Source organism: Trachurus japonicus, chromosome 10, assembly GCF_045865225.1.
Source record: "Trachurus japonicus isolate A0001 chromosome 10, Traja_1.0".
Taxonomy (NCBI): domain Eukaryota; kingdom Metazoa; phylum Chordata; class Actinopteri; order Carangiformes; family Carangidae; genus Trachurus; species Trachurus japonicus.
The window spans coordinates 16,552,366-16,570,775 of NC_140916.1; the positions used below are offsets into that span (position 1 = coordinate 16,552,366).

The 18,410-nt window shown below is 43.2% G+C and overlaps 1 protein-coding gene across 5 annotated transcripts in view; it reads left to right on the plus strand.

Moving 5' to 3' along the window:
• The window catches only part of macrod1 (mono-ADP ribosylhydrolase 1), a 113,559-nt gene that overhangs the window by 70,303 nt on the left and 24,846 nt on the right, over window positions 1-18,410 (plus strand). For 4 of the 5 annotated variants that reach the window (XR_015036906.1, XM_085789635.1, XM_085789633.1 and 1 more), the window contains one exon: window positions 5,239-5,355. The exons of the other annotated variant lie outside the window; for it this stretch is intronic. Coding sequence is in view for 3 of the 4 variants with exons in the window: in XM_085789635.1 (XP_085645761.1) it covers window positions 5,239-5,355 (117 nt within the window). In the remaining variant the exon portion in view is untranslated. The remainder of the gene's footprint in view (window positions 1-5,238; window positions 5,356-18,410) is intronic. 5 annotated transcript variants of the gene reach the window in all.

The following is an 18,410-nucleotide window of genomic DNA, read 5'->3' on the forward strand; positions in this document are numbered from 1 at the left end:
TAGCAGGTGGGAGCCGCTGACAGACTGAATCGGTGTGTGTGGATATTTGTTAGCTGTGCTCAGCAGGTTGGAGCTGTGTCCAAAGAGAGTGAGTGAGTGAGCAGTCTCCTCTGTCTGGTCCCGTCTCCTCTCTCATCTCCATGTGACAAGCAACAGCGATCTAACTTAAACATGAGAGCATCAAAGGCTTGTTCAGCTGAATGCACAAAGTGTGATTCGTGTGAAAGTGAATACGGCGGAGACGTTGTTTCCAGCTAAAAGGACAGGATGTGTTTGCTGCAGCCAGGAGTCGTTCACCACCTGAAATTAAAAACAAAACAAAACATGAATGACACCACTGCGGTAATGTGTCACAGTGTATCCAACAATGCAGGTGGCAACCAGTGTTGGGAATATGCAGTACTGTAACTCCACAACTTTTTTGCAGCAACAAGTAGTGCAAGTAATTACTTTTGCAAATTAGATAACACAATTACCATCATTTAAACGGGCTTACCACCAGTGTTGGGCACTTTACTTTTAGTTACTATTGCATCACTTATCTACTCTACACTGCATTGTTGTTTGGGACATTGCAACAGACACCAACAAATGTTATTATAGATATGATACTTCAGTGGAACACCAATAGACAACTATCGTTATAACTCCTCCTGACACTCAGGTGTATTTGCTGCTGAGCATGCGAACAAACACCTGCCCAACTCTGCCTCTGATTGGTTAATGATGTAATTTTGCTCTACCTACAGTAAGCAAATCATCATCACTTATTATGTGGTTGTCTCGCCCTCCTTTCCCCCTCACTCCACCTCACCAAAGAAATAAAACTTAAGAGCTCTCATCACTAAGAGAGTTTTCTGCTTGGGTGAAAGCCGCTCCAGTGAGTCAAGTATAGCCGGGCAACCTCGCATTTTATTGTCAGTAACGATAACGGCGTTACAAACACTTTTTTGAAAGTAGCACACTTTCTTCTGAAGAAAGTAGCACGCTTTCTTCAGTAACGAGTAATCAAAAAAATTACTGTTTCCCCTGTAGTAACGCTGTTTATTTATAACGCCGGTAGTTATTCCCATCACTGCTTATCACTCATTGATCGCTGGGCTTGGTGGCTGTGGGTAGCCTAGAAATCTAGACGCACCCTAGCGGCAGCAAATATATTTGCTCCGTAGGTGGGTCTAGTCAGGCTAACGTCATCCTGCTCTTTGCTCTGATTGGTCGTAGCGCTACCCTATTGCGTGCAGAGGCAGTTTGAAAGACAGCCTTCATCCCGCCCCCTGGACTGAGCCGAGGTCTACCGGTCATTGCCAGACTAGACATTTTAATGATATAGTCTGGCTTGTCAGGCTAGGGTGTGGGCACTACCAGCCCAAACAATGGGGGGACCATTCAGACTTGAGTTTACTCAAATATGAACATTATTTTTCCCCTCATCGAGATAAAGGACGAGAATATTGTGGTGAGCTGTCGTCTTTGTGCAGGTGTGAAAACAGAAATCCTAATCTTCTGAAGCACTGAATCAAAACAACACGCTTCTACAGAGATAGTCGACCCAGCCTCGTTTTAAAGCTCCTGTCAGGGCAGGAATAAATGCACCTTTCAGAAGTTTCAAAACACATCTATGGTGGTTCATTCCACTGATAATTGGTACAATGACAGATGAACGTTCACAGTTATGTTAGCCAAGGACTGTGTCTCTTTGTGGTTGTTTCTCTAAGAGCTGTTAACAGTCACTTCACACAGCGGCTGAGAGCTTCGGTCTAGGGCCGGTGGCCAGTCAGATTATGCAGAGGACATATGCATCAGAGCTGCACAAACTGTGCATTAATCAGGTTTCTGAGGGTTATGGCAACACGCAGGGATTAGTGGTTGGACACTCTTATGCTCACGTGCCCCTGTCAAATTAACTGTCTTCCACAAAGTCATGCACGTGCTACTTAATCCGGGCGTTTAGTTGTATTTACATCTTGTCCATGTTGTTGTGTATACAGTATGTGACAGCATCATTGTGTGCTTTATTTTCAACCACTCATAGCACACTCACGTATGACGGACTGAAAACAAATCAGCTCAGGTCAAAAAGCACTGCTGTAGCTCAACGTTTGAGCAGTCCATTCATAAAGACTGAGGTAACCACACACGCACAGACAGACAGACACTTGCACTTACACACAACATGAAATTCACATATCTGTCAAACACGAGGCATGAAACAAAACAAAAAACATTGTTGGTTTATGTTTCAGTTCAATTTCTCTTCCCTCTGATTCTGTTTTTCCTGCCTGCTTCCTTATCGCCCCTCAGACTATTTTTACATCTGCTGCTCTCTCTCTCCCTCCCTTCCTCCCTCCTTCTCTTTTCCATCTCTCCTTCTTATCACACTTGTTCTCTATTTCAGAGTTGGGCTGCTTCAAAGTTACTGTGTGCAGTGTGTCTGTGTGTCACCTCGAATACTCTTCACACACCAAACACACACATACAAATAGATCAGTGCACAGTAACACACATACTTTTCCAAGGATGTACAGTACACACAGCAATATTTCAAACATGTGCACGCACACACAGCTTGAGTACGGTATCTGAGCTTCTGTTTCTGTGCACCCTGAGGAGGTAGCCAGTGTTCAGAGCTCGCCTTTCACACCCTCACACTTGTGCTTAGCTCACAGTGCGGCCCAGTTCAGCATGGCGCAGCGTGACGAGGCACACTACAGCTCAGCGCTGCATGTGATATGCCAACTAAACACAATAACGTTCAGATAACACCAGACCCCATGCCTGGAGTTACTCAGTTTGGCAAACCCCACCACTGTAACAGCTGGTCTGTGTACAGTCAGACCGAGATAAGAGCCACAGGCCAACACGCTGAGCTGTGACATATGGATGGGTGTTATTGTACTATTTGCAGCAAGTGTTGACAGAAGTCTCGCAGCGCTGTGACAAACTCATTCCTGACAGATGTGTTTTATTCTGGGTTAATTATAAGCTGTTTACAGTACATCAAACTCCTACATTAGACCTACAGTATATTCACAAGTAAAACTTGTGCAAGGGTATTTAAATATATACAGCCTCTCAGGCTCCGTCTGCTGGAATTGACATTTATACTGTGGTGTATGCTAATTTGTTGTGCCTGTGACATTTAGAGGGAAACATAATTGTTGAGCAGCGATGTTGTTGTCAAGCGCAGAAAGTGCTTTTAGTTGTGTACTGTATGGCAAGTCATAGGGAGGTGGTCGGGGCTGAAGGTGGGCGTACTGCACAAAGCTCACAACTTTGCCACTGGAGCCCAGCGCGTTGGAAGTTTCAGGCAAATATAAGCTCTTTGCTTTGTGGAAGGAAAGACAGGGATTTGATTAAACATTAAGTAAGTAAACACATCCATGCTTTCTAGTGCCTAAAGTCACTGTTGACCTTTTTCATTATTTAACCAAGAGGAGAATCTGTCTCCAATCTGACCAAGTGTTGTCAGTGCACCAAGATAACCATGGAAATCTAAATCTACACTACATTTTAAGCTATAGCTGCACAATTCATCATTATGTTATTGAAACGCAATATATCAGAGTGCAATTTCTAAATTGCGAGAGCTGCTATTTATAGAAAAATGTGCTACAACATTGTTGTGCGACGTACAGTAAGTGTTGTGTTGTCACAGAGACTCCCTGGCCAACAAAACTTATTCTGAGATGTAAAGAGAGATGCTCGTTTGTTTGACCCAACAAAATCAACAATCTTATATTTTTTAAGTCACAGTCAAAAGCAAGCAAAATTATGTGTATCATGTATTGTATCGTATCGTATATCGCATGGTGATGTTTTTGTGGATATTTTGAACTATAGATGTTGATATTGATTGGGAAAAGTGGATACTGAAGGGAGGACAAAGTGGCAATATTTTTGCAAAACTACACTTCTGAACAGCTTGCAAGTCGTAGCGAGGTGGTCAGAGCTGACTGTGGGTGTACAAACACTGCCGACATTTGAAGAAGCTGTTATTAAAAATGTCTCCTCAGGCTGCTTTGGTGGCCCAGGGGTTTAAGGTGAAGACCATGAACCACAGCGTCTCTAATTTGCTCTTGATCTTTGTTACAGGTCATTTCCCATCTCTTGTTTCTCTTTAATTTCCTTTCTCCAATTCCAACCTTCAGATAATAATAGAAATACTTTGAGAAATGGTCCAAATTAGTAATAGAAAGGCATAATTTCTAGGAGACACGGTTGGGTCTGTAGCCTGTACCTCTTCTTAATATTACTTTGCTGATTAGAGGATCTCTCTGACCACAATCCAAGTAAATGATGATTTTTACAATGCGTAGATGATTACTGTTACTACCTGACATAAAAAAGTGTTGTGTGTGCTTTCCAGTTCTTACATTGATGTCTCCTTACCTAATAGATGTGTTTTCAATTCTTTGTTGAAGCATTTTGACTCACCATTGAATTAGTAATATCTGTTTTTAAAAGTGATTGAATAGATTTTTTTTTCATGTTTTTAAAAGGGATTTTCTTTACACCACATGCACTGAAATGGGGTTTCTCTTGTCAACAATGTAATGGCTTTGAGGAGCCATTCATTGGAGGTAAATCGTTGTAAAATAGGATTTAGATTAAGTTAAATGCTGCTTTCTTAGGTCCATAATGCTGAAATCATAATTATGAAGCTGTTGAAATATGAATATGAACTTTGAGGAAGTGTCTCTAACTGCAAGGGGGGGCAAAGATTCTGACTGAATCTGTAATTGGCACAGCTGTAAAATTGCTTTTCCTGCATCATTGCCCTCCTGGAAATGAACACAGTCACGGTCTTTAGATGTGGTGTGGATCAAAGATAGATACACATTTCTGAATATTATGTAGATTTATGAAAATGTAATTAATAAAGACTAATTGACCAAAAAGTCAGAGTCAGCTGAGTCCTTAATAACACATTAAATCGAGCAATTAACTACTGCAGTAGCCTTAAAAATCCATTAAATAGACTGACATGCAGAGAGACAGATGCTTTTACTTATTAAAAGAAAAGAAGCAGGATTTGGGGTGAAAAGTTAGTAACCAGCAGAGGACGGGAAATCCAACTGTTCAGCACTAATATCAACATTATCCAGGTCCTAAGCTTTGACACCTGAAAATGTGTCCGCTAGACTTCAAACAACATTTTGACTCCCTGTAAGTAGTCAGATTGCAGGGGATTCACATAAGTAGGCCAGCTCTCTGACTCTCCTGTCGTCTCCTCTCCAGTGGACGGAGCGATCCACCGCGCTGCAGGTCCAAAGCTAAAAAAGGAGTGCGCTTCCCTCCACGGGTGTGAGACCGGAGAGGCCAAGATCACCTGCGGCTACGGCCTGCCAGCAAAGTGTAAGTACAGTATGAAGTGTGTGAGTGTTTGTGTGACCTCCGGCTACTCCAGTGAGGCTGCTCAGTGCGGTTTTACTGGACTGTTTCCAAATGTGAATATGTGGGAAGCTGCGACAGTAATGCAGAGCGTTGCTTAAAAAGAGCAAGCTGCAGAGTTGAGGAAAATAAAGCTTAACTCCCTCATGAACAACACTTTTTTTTCTTTTCTTTTTTGCAGTAAGTCCTTAAAGTAGATCAGTTTTCTTCTTCGGCCCAAACTCAACCTCCAGCAGAAACTCATCTAGGTATCCATTTATAGCAAAGTAAATGGCACTCAATTATTAAGTGGCACTCCATTGCAGCGTGTATAATGTGACGAAACTGAAGATTCAACATGACAGGAAAAGCTTTTCTAGGTGTTTCAGTTCGGGGGGGAAAAAATGCTCCTCCAGATTTCCCTGGCGTCTAAAACCCAGAGCTGGGATCAGTGCACGATGTCGACATTGATAAGAGGAGCTGAGCAACAACTACATTTTGTGTCTGAAGGTCAAAATGGACAAAACTATTTGCCAAGATTTAAATTTCAGTTAAATAACACTGAAAAAACATAACAAATTAACAGTAGAATCTCTTTACACCGAAGACATTAAAGGAATAGTTTGGGTTTTCTAACAGAGGGTCGTCTAACATAGTCCATACATAACCTGCAACAGTTTCTAATTTAAACTGCTCTCTGACTGACTCAGTTGACCCGTCGTTGTGCTTTAATACACGGTGTCCATATGTGGTGCACTTGTGCATAGGAATACGGTAGTTCAGTGGTTGAAAAAGTAGTGCCAAAGCAAGAGCAGTTTTTTTTACAGGGAGATGAGCAACTCTAAATACTCTACATGAAGACATTTAAACTGATATCGGATTGTTTCTGTGGTGGTTATCTTTTTTAAGTGTCTAAAACACATTGTTTTCATCGTGGCCCTGTGCTTGGCAACACACGGCTCAGCCACTCCGCTCCCGGTCAGCTCCTCTAACTGTGAGCTACAGTAGCTGGTTATTATCCACTGTGTACTGTATATGACTATCTCAGAAAAAACCTAAACTATCTCTTGAAAGGGGAACTATGTAAGTCGGTCGCTTTCTCATTGTTTTGGTCGCTTTTTTCTCTCTACGGAGCTGCCCCTTCAGTTTTCGGAGTGCATATATTCACTGTTGTAAAAACTCGCTGCTAAACCCATCCACCACCACCATGGCCATGTGCATTAGTTCTCAACAAAGCTGGCAAGAAGGCAATTTGTGTAGCAATGTCTACTGAGCTGAGTAACATTAACAAGAGATTACGTGTTTTTGTCTATGTGTGTATGTTTCTCGCAAGACGAGATCTGGGAGCTGATCTTGCAAGGTCGGTTCTCGGCCAAGAGACCCTATAGGTGGAAGGCAGAGAGCCTCCATTCTCCCTGTAACAAGTCATTTAACCATCATCATTACTCCGAAGCTGTTTAATTAAGCTGCAGATCTTGCATAATTCATCTTTAAAGGGATAGTTCACCCAAAATTCAAATTTCACTCATTATCTACTCACCCTCGTGTCAACTAAGGGCTGTGAGAAGTTTCAGAGTCCTCCGTGCCTTCTCTGAGTTACAGGGGGCTCCGTGCAGCACTGCATGTCCTATGACGGTTGCAAATGGGCCTCACTTTTCTTTGTCCAAAAAGACACACCAAAAACCATCCAAATACCTCCACACAGCTCGTCTGTAATGTCCCTCTTGTATTGAAGCCCCAACATGACTTAAATAAGTCTATGTTTTAAGCTTGTTTGTAGCGGAAGCTCCCAGTGTCTCAGTTCACTGCTTTGCCTGTGTCTGTGCAAATCTTGCGCGATTTGCATCGACACCCAGTTCACGGCTCCGCAAATTGCGCGAGATTCTGGCAGAGCAACACTGGGAGCTTCAGCTACAAACAAGCTTAAAATATAGACTTACTTAATTTTTTTCAAAACAATTTCTCATGTTGGGGCTTCAATACAAGAGGGACATTACAGACGAGCAGTATGGAGGTATTTGGATGGTTTTTGGTGTGTCTTTTTGGACAAAGAAAAGTGAGGCCCATTCGCAACCGTCATATGGACATGCAGTGCTGCACGGAGCCCCGCTGTAACTCAGAGAAAGCACGGAGGACTCTGAAACTTCTCCCAGCCCTTAGTCGACATGAGGGTGAGTAGATAATGAGTGAAATTTGAATTTTGGGTGAACTATCCCTTTAAGGGTTAATTCTTCGGGTCAGTTTCATGCATGCACTGATATGTTGCTGTATTTGTCTTCAGAGACTAACATAACATAACATAACATAACATAACATAACATAACATAACATAACATAACATAACATAACATAACATAACATTACATTACATTACATTACATTACATTACATTACATATAAAATACGACACCACCACACAATAAAACACCATGTCTTCAGAGATAACTGCTAAATCAGTAGAGACTGTTTTGAACTTGCTCGCTGTAACATCTGGGTTAACATCATAACACAGTGTTGGTCATAAAAGACTGGATCAGTTTCTCACACAGTATTAATCATCTCATACTGCAGAGTGTACTGTGTATATATATATATAGTGTTGTGCAAAGTTCACATCATTCACATGACATTCAAACAGTTTCCACCGCCCACTCACCCTGGTTTGAACTCGATCTTTTGTCAGGTGCTAATCATGGTATTGATATTTGTAATGGCAAACACACATTAATAGGTATTGCAGTAATGTAGTTGCCAAGCTTTGTAGCGACCTTATAATGACCACCCAGGTGTGTGTGTGCGTGTGTGTTGCTGTGTTGGTGTGTGTGTGTGTGTGTGACAGAGATTAAAGGAGCACTGAGTCTGTGTGATATCAGCTTATGGTTCCGTGGAGAGTTTAAGTTCACGGAGGAAGAGAGGAGAAAAAAGGCGAGAAAAAAAGAGGGAGAAGCGATAATAGAGGCGAGCTCAAGGCAGAATGGAGAGCAGGAATAGAAGAGATAGATAAGGAAGGAGTGGGAGAGTGGTTAAAAAAAACGAGTCAATGTGGGGGGAGGGGACGGATGTGAGCGGAGCCGAAGAAGACAGGAGGGAATTAGGAGGAGACGAGTTCTTCCACTGTCTGTTCTCCTTTGTTGGTTCAGTTGTTTAACTTCGAAGATCTTAGCTGTAATTTTTCTGTGCGGATGATGGATGCCGCTGCTCGTCACAGTTCGTCCTTATCTCGGCATATTTGTGTGTGCGTGCATGTGTGTTTGATAGGTGGGGGTGTAACAATTCTCCAAATGCACAAACACAGGTGTAATATTTGCAAATGATAACAGCCTGCCCTCAATTTAAACGTGACGATAATTTGATGATTTATGCGCGTTAAAGTGTTAATTGTGACATGATGGAAAGTGAGTATTGTTATTTCAGCGAAGTAATGAGAGCTCAACAGGCTGTACCTGCAGGAGCAGCTTTGGGGTCGGGGGCTTTTCACAGTTTCATTGTTCTGTATTGCGAGATGAGATGGTGGATGTGTGTGTTGCAGTTTCAGAGTCACGGTTGCACAGTTACACCCCCAGTGTTTGAGCTCATAATTGGGCGCATGTGTGTTTCTCTCTGTGCTGCCGATCATTCTCCTACCTGATACTGTCTGTCAGCGGGATGTCTCTGTGACTGACAATCTTTCTGATTCACTGAGTGACTAACCGCATGTGGGTGTGTGTACGTGTGTGTGTGCTTGAGCCATGCAGCTTTACATTTACATTTTATGTGTGCATGGCTGTTAGACGCCATGTGGACTGGAGACCGGCTCTTTCTTTCTCCCACCAGACAAAATATTAAATCCCGCAAATAATTCAACATGTATCTGCTCCAGCGCTTAAACACTCACAACAGGGCTTGATTACTGCTCAGCAGGAGGGAGAGAGAGGTGAGACAGCAACAACAGAGGGAAAGCAAAGGAGAGATAACAAAGCAGAGCAGAGCGCTGTGGAAAAATGTGTGGGGAAAAAAAAAACCAAGAAATGAAAATGAAACTCGACAGGAGATAGGCAGGGCGGCTGAGAGACAGGTCCAATCTCAAAGCCAACACTTTGATCTTGATTTGTATGGGCTTGCCACCAGATGTGGGATTTCAAGAGCGTCTGACTCACGGGTTTGCCAAATGGTCCAGAGGACCTGCTGTCAGCCCTCCATGCAGAGTGCCCGTCGATGATCCCGCAGCCACTTAGCCAGCAGCATCCCAGTCCCGTAACCTAGCAACACCCGGAGCGCATGGCACACTACCGCTGCTGTTTAGCAAGAGTCGCATGCAATTTGGGATGTTGACAAATGACAGCTGGAAAATTTCAAGCAGGCTCTGCCTAAATTCACATATTAACCAAAACTTAAAGGCATTTAAATCAGCAATCTGTCGAGTTTGGACCATATGAGCCACCGTAGACGGGGATTTGATTAGGAGTTGAACAGATCAGTCTGTTTGTGTGTGGTGTGCATAAAATTAGCGTGTTGCTCACTTGTGTGCCAGATCTGTGCTGTAAGATATCCATGTGCATTTGTGTAGATGTGTGTTTGTGTGTGTGTGTGTGTGTGTGTTTTGCGGTTGCCAGACAGGGGAGCGTGGGCTGAATGTGTTGTCCAGACGACCCAGCGCCCAAGAGCTCACCTGTGTACCGATAAAACACAGCTGTAACCCCGCTAACCTGTTCCCCAGTCGCCCTCGCTCCCCTGCCAAACGCACTGGGATGTGACACGGTGACTCGCAGGGGTGGGAAGGAGCCGCGAGCGGCGGGCCGGTCTAAGGAGAACCGCGGCGACAGGTAGACAACACCAGGTCAGGACCTTAATCACGATCCGTCCAGCGAAGGAAATTCGCTGCTTTGGTGACGTCATTGCACTGATATACTGTCCCCACAGAGAGAAAAACACAATGTTGCATCTTTAATGGTTCATAATGAAAATAATTAAGATTTTTTTTTTCCCTAAATGCTGAAGACAAAAAAAAATTAGTTCCAGTGATTAATTTTGTTGATCGTCTAGTAGAAAACAAACACCTAGGTCAGCCAAATGGACTTGGACGACAAAAACAAGGTGAACTGTGAAATGATTACCAACCTGTCTGCAGACATCCATCTCTCACAGCACACACACCACACTCGCTGTGGTCGTGCCCACTCACATTTTTCATGTGGCAACGAGGGATCATTAACGACGTTAGGGATGTGCTCACTTTCAGCTTTACTTCCAAAATAAAGGGAGGGGGGTGGGGAGAGATAATTTGGCTATCCGGCGTCCACCAGCCACCTGCCAGCTTCTGTGCAACCTGTGTAATTGTCTGACCGACCGCTCACATTTAGTTGCCTCTCGACCTTTTTCTTTCCCTTTTTTCTTTAGCTGTGCCACCGTTTTCTCCGACTTCAGTACAGATCTGATCTTTTTAGATCAGTCACTTTAAATCTGCAGCTGTTTACAACCTGTGAAGTGCACAAGCCTTTTAAGTAGATTTTTTTTTTTCAAACTTGCTAGAAAACAGCAGCCCAGTCTGAGGGGAGCTACAGATTCAGGTGATAAGTCTCTGTGGGTTAATCACTTCCAGATATAAATAGACTCAGCTTTAAGATTAATTATAAACTGTATTTTAAAGCCAAGTCTTTTTAGATCTTCTCAGGATAATTGTAAACAACCCTTCATCTCGTCTCCTGTGCCAGGCACCTTACAGTTTACTTGCAGTCTCCCGTATTTATGGAGAAACTGGCAGAGAGTGGGAGTAACACGGTTGGAGGTGGAAAAAGACGGAGGGAAAACAAGATGGAGATGGAGGGGCCCGTATAGAAAAAGTGCTGAAGGAAATAGAGAGGTACAAAGCAAGAGAGATATCAGTCTGTCAGAAACTGGCTGCGATGCTCCTCTTTCTTCCCTCCCTGCCTCCCGTCTCCCAGTTTCTGTTCCCTCGGTGGCCAATTACTGCTAATTAAAATCCTCACTGCAGCTCTCCCAGACTCCCCCTGTTCCTCTCCTCCAAGACCTCCGTCTCGCTGCTTCGCCTGTCACCCCGTCGCTCTCTCACTTCTGCCTCTCCTTCCCTTTTGAAGACATGTTGTTTCTGCCCATCGCCATCAACAACTTCAACACCGCGTCTCTCCCCGTTCCCCTCGTCCACACCCTCTCTCTGCCTTCCTGTTGCACACTCCCACATTTTCTTTCTTTCTTTCTTTCTTTCTTTCTTTCTTTCTTTCTTTCTTTCTTTCTTTCTTTCTTTCTTTCTTTCTTTCTTTCTTTCTTTCTTCCATACAGTATCTCCCTCCCGCCCCCCCTCCCCTCTGTTCCTATCATCATCAGCAGTAAGGTTTCTTTAGTAGTGCCAAGAGACTTGACAAGGCTTTGGGCTAAAGACTGTAGCACTCCGACTGTGATACCTTGCTAGTTGGGGAGTTTTTTTTCCTATCCTTTTTTTTTTTTTTTTTTTTTTTTTTACAAGGTTGTCGACATCTTTGCTTCTTCCTGCCTCGGCGTCAGCAGTGCGATCCTTCTAGGTGTTAAAAAGCTTCGTCAAAACTGCTGCTGCTGATGAGGAGGAGCGTGATGATGATGATCATAGCAGCAGCAGCCCTGGTGTTAATTCATTCAGCTAATTCATTCGCCTTGAAGGGGGGAAAAAAAGAGATCAAAAAAAAAGAAGAAAAAAAAAAACTCCAGTGTTGCTTTGCTCAGGGAAAGGGAGTTGGAGGGTGAGATGGTATAAAGAACGTCTTTGCTGCTGCTCTCAGATGAAGAGAATTATGTCCGCTCCTTTTAGCATCGGCATCTTGCCCCCCCCCCTCCTCCCTTCCTTCGCCATCCACTCTTGTCCTCCTGTTTAGAATAACTACCCCTCTGTCTTTTTCAGAGAAAGGTAGAAAGAGATAGGGAGAGCCGTAGGGGCCTTTACAAGACCCGAGCCTTCCCTTTGTGCCAGAGCCCGGGCCTGGATTTAAGAGCTGTGTCCGCTTGGCTGAGCATTAACTGAGGCCGGGCACACAAAGGACCAGCTAGCCTTTTTCCTGCCTCCTGCTTTAAAGGCAGATAAAGAAAGGCGAGGGACAGATGGAGGTATGAGAAGAGAGAGGCGAAAGGCGAGGGGAGGGGAGAGGAGAGGACGGACGGATGGCCGTTGAGTATGAAAAGCAGGAGCAGCGACTCGTGGCCTCCCAGGTAAGAATGGTGAGAGGCCACGGGGGGGAGAGGAGGAGAGACAGAGCCCCCACCCAAAAAAAGAGAGGGGTAATGACAAAAAAGCAGGAAAAAAAGACCTGGAACGGCAGACAAAAGGAAAAAGACGGGGCGGGTGTCACCGGATGGCACTCAGTCAAGTTCTTTAAAGGCTCATGCCAGTGTGACGCCCATTTTTGTGACGCCCACACACACTCACTCTGACACACACACACACACACACACACACACGCTTTCTAAAACTCTGCCTTTTTTCAGGGCTTAATGTGCAAAGCAAGTCAGGTGTGTGATGAATATAGTTTGAGCTGCTCAAATTTATTTTTCTTTTCCTTCCTTTTTCTTTTTTCCTTCTCTGCGCTGCTATAATTTCACCTTTACTTTGTTTCTTTTCATCATGTCGCTGAGCGTGTTGTTGGCGATCATGGCACATGATGAGGCCTGCATAAAACGTGTAGAGCAGTTTGTTTTATGAAAGAGCTTCACTTGAAATAAGCCTTTGTTTGAGGCCATAATTATATAATAGATTGAAATTAATTTGATGTTTTAATCAATATGACAAGTGCTAGAATAGTTGCAGGTGTAAAACAGGATAAAAACCACAGAGGACAGCAGCACTTGTGAGGACAAAAAGAGTCTGAGAGAGAATAACTGTCATCAAAGGAGATGACTGATGAGATGGATAGTCAGCGTCAGAAGAACTGAAAGGAAGAAACCCTTGAACAGGCTGCACCTCACTTTCAATCAAATTTATTTGCACGCACCTTTATTACATTTGAAAGCAAAGGTTTCACTCAGGTTGACATCAGAGAGCAGTGGATCCACATGGGCTATTTTTAATTGTATTAATCTCCTTTATTAACATAATTAAATTCACATTCAATTCATTATGATATAATGTGCTGAAGTGCAACGTTAAAGACAATAGATATAAATTACAATTTCTAAATGATTGCTTTTTTAGCATGGCTAATGTAATCTGATCCAGGGATATAATATATAGGAAGAAAACTGACTTTCAGTGAGTAACTTTTCCCCCTGTTGAGATATCATGGAGTTTGTATTTTGTTTTGTACCGTAGTTGAAGAGATAAGAGGTTTGAAGTATCACAGGAATGTAAAATTAGCACCAGAGTTTTACACATCACTCACACACACACACACACACACACACACACACACACACACACACACACACACACACAAAAGATACTGTATGTACACATTAAGATGTTGATTGTGTTACTAGCTGGGCTAAACAAAGTGATTTCTTAATTGGACCCAAGGGCAGAAATCAATAGAACATCTAAACCTGGTTGGAGCCTTAAAGAACTGTTGGCTTAAACAAATCTGTAAGCAAGAGCAGAGGGAGAGGAAAGAAAAATTGGAGCTCCAGCGAGAGAGCTGCACCACTAAATTACGTGACATTAGGCCACAGTCACATCAACGCTCAGAATATCTTATTACGATTTGATGAAGCCTGTTATTCACAGCTTTTGGAAAAACAGTCTGCAGGGTAAAATTCAAAAGGCCTCACATCTGTTTAACAGTGGGTCGTGATTCCCTCCTCCGTGTGGAGGTTTGACCTTTTTCAGCCCCGCAGAAGCGAAGACACAGTGCATTGCTGAAATGCACAGTCACAGGGTAATGACAGCCATTAATTCCTATTGCACGCTAATGTTCATCTGCAGGCACTTTTACATTTCTTCTCTTCATATCATAAACTACCGTGCTATACGCTCAACATGTGCACACATTCTTGCAATGACGATTTGGAAATGCTTGACCTCTAGCAGGATGATAAAACTTGGTCATTACATGCGTATTTTTGCACTGTATGCAACTACGCACAATGATAGCTGCTGTTAGGTAAGGTAGCAGCATAAAACTGCTTGTAGGGAGAAAAAAAAATTGCTTGTGCAAAATCAGCATGAACAAGCTGGTCTGTTAAGTTTCTCCCTCATTAATCAACAAACAGAGCCAGAAACTGAAAAACATCGAGGCCAGAGCGGTGGCAGATGTGATGGGGTTGGTGCAATTTGATTAGTCCGTGTGGGTCCATCAAAATTATTTCAGATGGTTTCCAATTTTGAAGATCTGGAAGCTACAACATTAAACCAGAATCAGCTGTTAAAAGGTACAAGAATAGATAGAGGCATTTTACTATTTATATTTCCAGGAGCATTGTTCTCATATTAGTTTATTATGACTTCCCACAGTATGTTTCAATCTGGATCTACTCATAAAAGATTTGTGTCTATCATCCAAGTGTTTCTGTAAATATTCATATTGTGTAAAAGCCTCTCTGAGTTTCTCGTTTAGTTTGGAGTGAGACAAGGTTGTATCCTCACACCATTTATCTTCTCCATCACGCTGATTGGATCATGTCACAAAAACCACTGAACACAAACTCAGAGACATTCAGCAGAGCCTGAAGATTTGCCTGACTGACAAACTTGCCAAGTAAATAGGTTTCAACACTGACACCTCCAAAACTCAAAGCATTTTGTGGAGAACTTATTTAGAAAGTGTAACCAGTGAGGAAACAGAAGAAGAAACACAATCTGAAGGGTCCAGAGTCCTGAGACTCACTCGCCCAAGCAGAGGGTTAGGAGTTAGGAAACATGAACGTTGAATGTTGTCTGCGATACGGTGATTAAGACAGCCTAATCTGTACTTTTTTCTACAGATAAATAAATAGGATTAAAGGGATACTTTACCCAAAATCGATAATTCACCAATCATCTACTCACCACCATGCCAAGGAAGGGTTTAGAGAACTTTTGGAGTTATCAAAACGCTTTTGGAGGCAACAGATTTTCATATAATGGCGACAGATAGAGTTCACTTTTGAATCGTCCAAAACACACACTATGAAACATCCAGATACCTCCATACTGCTCGTCCGTACTGACCCAAGTGTCCTGAAGCTGCCACATGAAAAAGTTGTTTGGAAAAAATTAATTTGATCTCTGTTTTTAGCCCTGTTGTAGCAGTAGCTCCCAGTAGCTCTGTTGATGTTTGTGCGCATGCGCAAGTTCGTCGTTGTACTGTAAACCTTTGGATGTATGATGTAAACACGGAAGAACATCTCGCAGCAAATCTTGCGCATGCGCACAAACATCAACAGAGCCACTGGGAGCTACTACTACTACAGAAGGAGGTATCTGGATGTTTCATAGTGTGTGTTTTGGACGATTCAAAAGTGAGCGCTATCCGCCGCCATTATAAGAAAATCTGTTGCCTCCAAAAGCGTTTTGATAACTCCAAAAGTTCTCCATACCCTTCCTTGGCATGAAGGTGAGTAGAAAATTGGTGAATTGCCGATTTTGGGTGAAGTATCGCTTTAAGTGGTATTTAAAACCCCATGTAAATTACCAAATTAAAGGCGAAGGTCCTTCCCTGTTTCAACATGATGATGCTCCTGTGCATGAAGCCAGGTCCATAAAGAAATGATGTGGGAAGGATTTGATTAGCTGTACACGACCATGACCTTAATCCCTCCAACAACACCTGTGATCCTCATCACGCAGCAGCATCGCCGGCTGATCGCCAGTTCAATAACCACATATGTTGTATTGTATAATGTCCATGTACTTTTGGCCAAAGAATCCTTCGTTTGTTAGAGAAACCAACTCACATGCAGTCACAGTGGGTTTCAAATATACAGTACACACATGTTGTGCACACTCTTACTGTCAAGCTACACCCCCCCCCCAGAGGACACACATCCACTCCGTTTAATACACACGCGTTATACACACACTATCCACAACACGCTGTCTCCTTCACACATAAATCCCTCACACATCCTAACATGCTCCGCTAGCTTTCCATCTCCCCATCGAGCCAACACCCACCACCACCCCTCACCACCCTCTGTGTTTCTGGGTAATGTGAGCTAGCAGCCGTAACATTGGGGCGGCGGTGGTGAGGAGGAGGAGAAGGGGGGTGAGTGGGGGATGAGTGGGGGGGTTGATGTATGGTGGAACTAAAGCAACCCTGCCGATCGATAATGTAAACAGGAGCGAAGAGAGGCGGTAAATAAGGCCGACTCCTGACAAAACCGTCTACCTCAGGTGACAGAGAGAGAGAGAGAGAGGGAAAGGGAGGAGAAGTGAGGAAGAGGGGGGTGAGGGGAATATCTAATAGAGGAAGGAAGGAATGGAGAGAGAGAGAGAGAGAGACAGAGAGAGAGAGAGAATAATGCAGAGAGGAAGAGGATAATGAAGAAAAGAGGAAGGAGAAGTGGATGAGAATATGAAAGAAGGGATGGAGAGGTGGTGATGGAGGAATGGAGGAGGAGGAGGAGAGGGTAATGGGGGTGAGAGGAGAAGTGGGATGGCTGGATGAGGTAATGGTGATGGAGGGAGACAGGGGGTGACGACGAAGGACGGGGAGTGAAACGAAAGATGGAGTGAGTGAGTGAGTGAGAGGAGTGGAGAGAGATGGAGAGGGAAGAAGGTAAGGGGAGAAGAGAAAGGGTGATGGAGAGGAGGAGGAGGAGGAGGAGGAAGAGGAGGAAGATGGCCCCTGGTAAACAGGAAAAAAAATGGCAGAACAACAGATGATTGGGTTAGCAATGAGGAAAAATCACCGTGGCAATTATAGATCCCAATTCAATTTTTGCAGAAACAGTGAATAAATTTGTTTGTGCGTTTGTGTGTCTGTGTGTGTGTGTGTGTGTGTGAGTGTGAGTGTGTGTGTCAGTGACATTTAGCAGATGAATGACCACCAAGTGACCCACTGTTGAACTGAACCAGCATAGCACATACAGTACTGCACACACACACACACACACACACGACCGAGTTGTGAACCTGACCACCGCTGAGTGCTGCGTGCGTTGATGCATTGGCACGGCTCAGCGACTTTTTGAGAGCACACACTCACTCTGGGCTACTTGACTACTGGAGTAGTCCAGACCGAGTGAAGAGTAAACACACACGTGACAACATAAACAACCACACAACTCACAGACAAACACACACGGAGAGCTAATACTGTATGTGCCAAACTGTCTTATTGTGATTACACTGTCCTCCTTGTGTTTGTACTGTATGTTTTTGCTCCTTCATGCACCACTTCATGTTTGACCACAGTAATTTAACTCGTGTGTTTCATCTACTGTGTTTCATCTACTTATGTTCGGATCTACAGTATCTGTGCTGCTATTTAAAGAGTCCTCCGCTGCATTCTCATTCCCTATAAATAAAATTGTTGCCTCTCAACAAGTAATGAATCATGATAGTGATTCATCCCATAGTCGGTTCTTGGAAGCTTTTAAATTTGCACTTTTAAACCAGCGTTTTCCCTGATGTGACAGAATAATGGAACGTTTTCTAAAGCTTTTCAGCAGCTACCAGAAGAAGCAGCACAAAGTTTTAAGGTGTTGATGTGACCCTTTTTATGGATTTAAATTCATTTTGCATCAAATTATTCACGGATAAGCAGAACTCAAAATTTAGGAAAGCTTGAAAATACCAAATGACATGATCCTATTATGGTTTCTGTGGAAAAGAAGCTGGGATTTAAAAAAAATAGAATAATTATGGAGCCGAAATAGTTGGTCAGTTATGGGCCACCCTTTTTCAAAATGATTTTATTGTTTAAGGCAGGGATTTCCAAAGTGGGCTCAAATGAAATTAAAAATTACTAGAAAATACAATAATTTTGCCATAATTGTAAAAAATATGAAAAGTAGTTAAAGCAGAAGTAAGTGGTCCGGTCGTTTTCGCTAATGCTGCGTTCCAGGCAGGCTTTTGAAATCGTAAATTACAGCTTCAAGTCACAACTTACGACTTTGTAGCGTTCCAGGCAACCCACTCGTGTTTTTCCGACCTGTTTTACCGG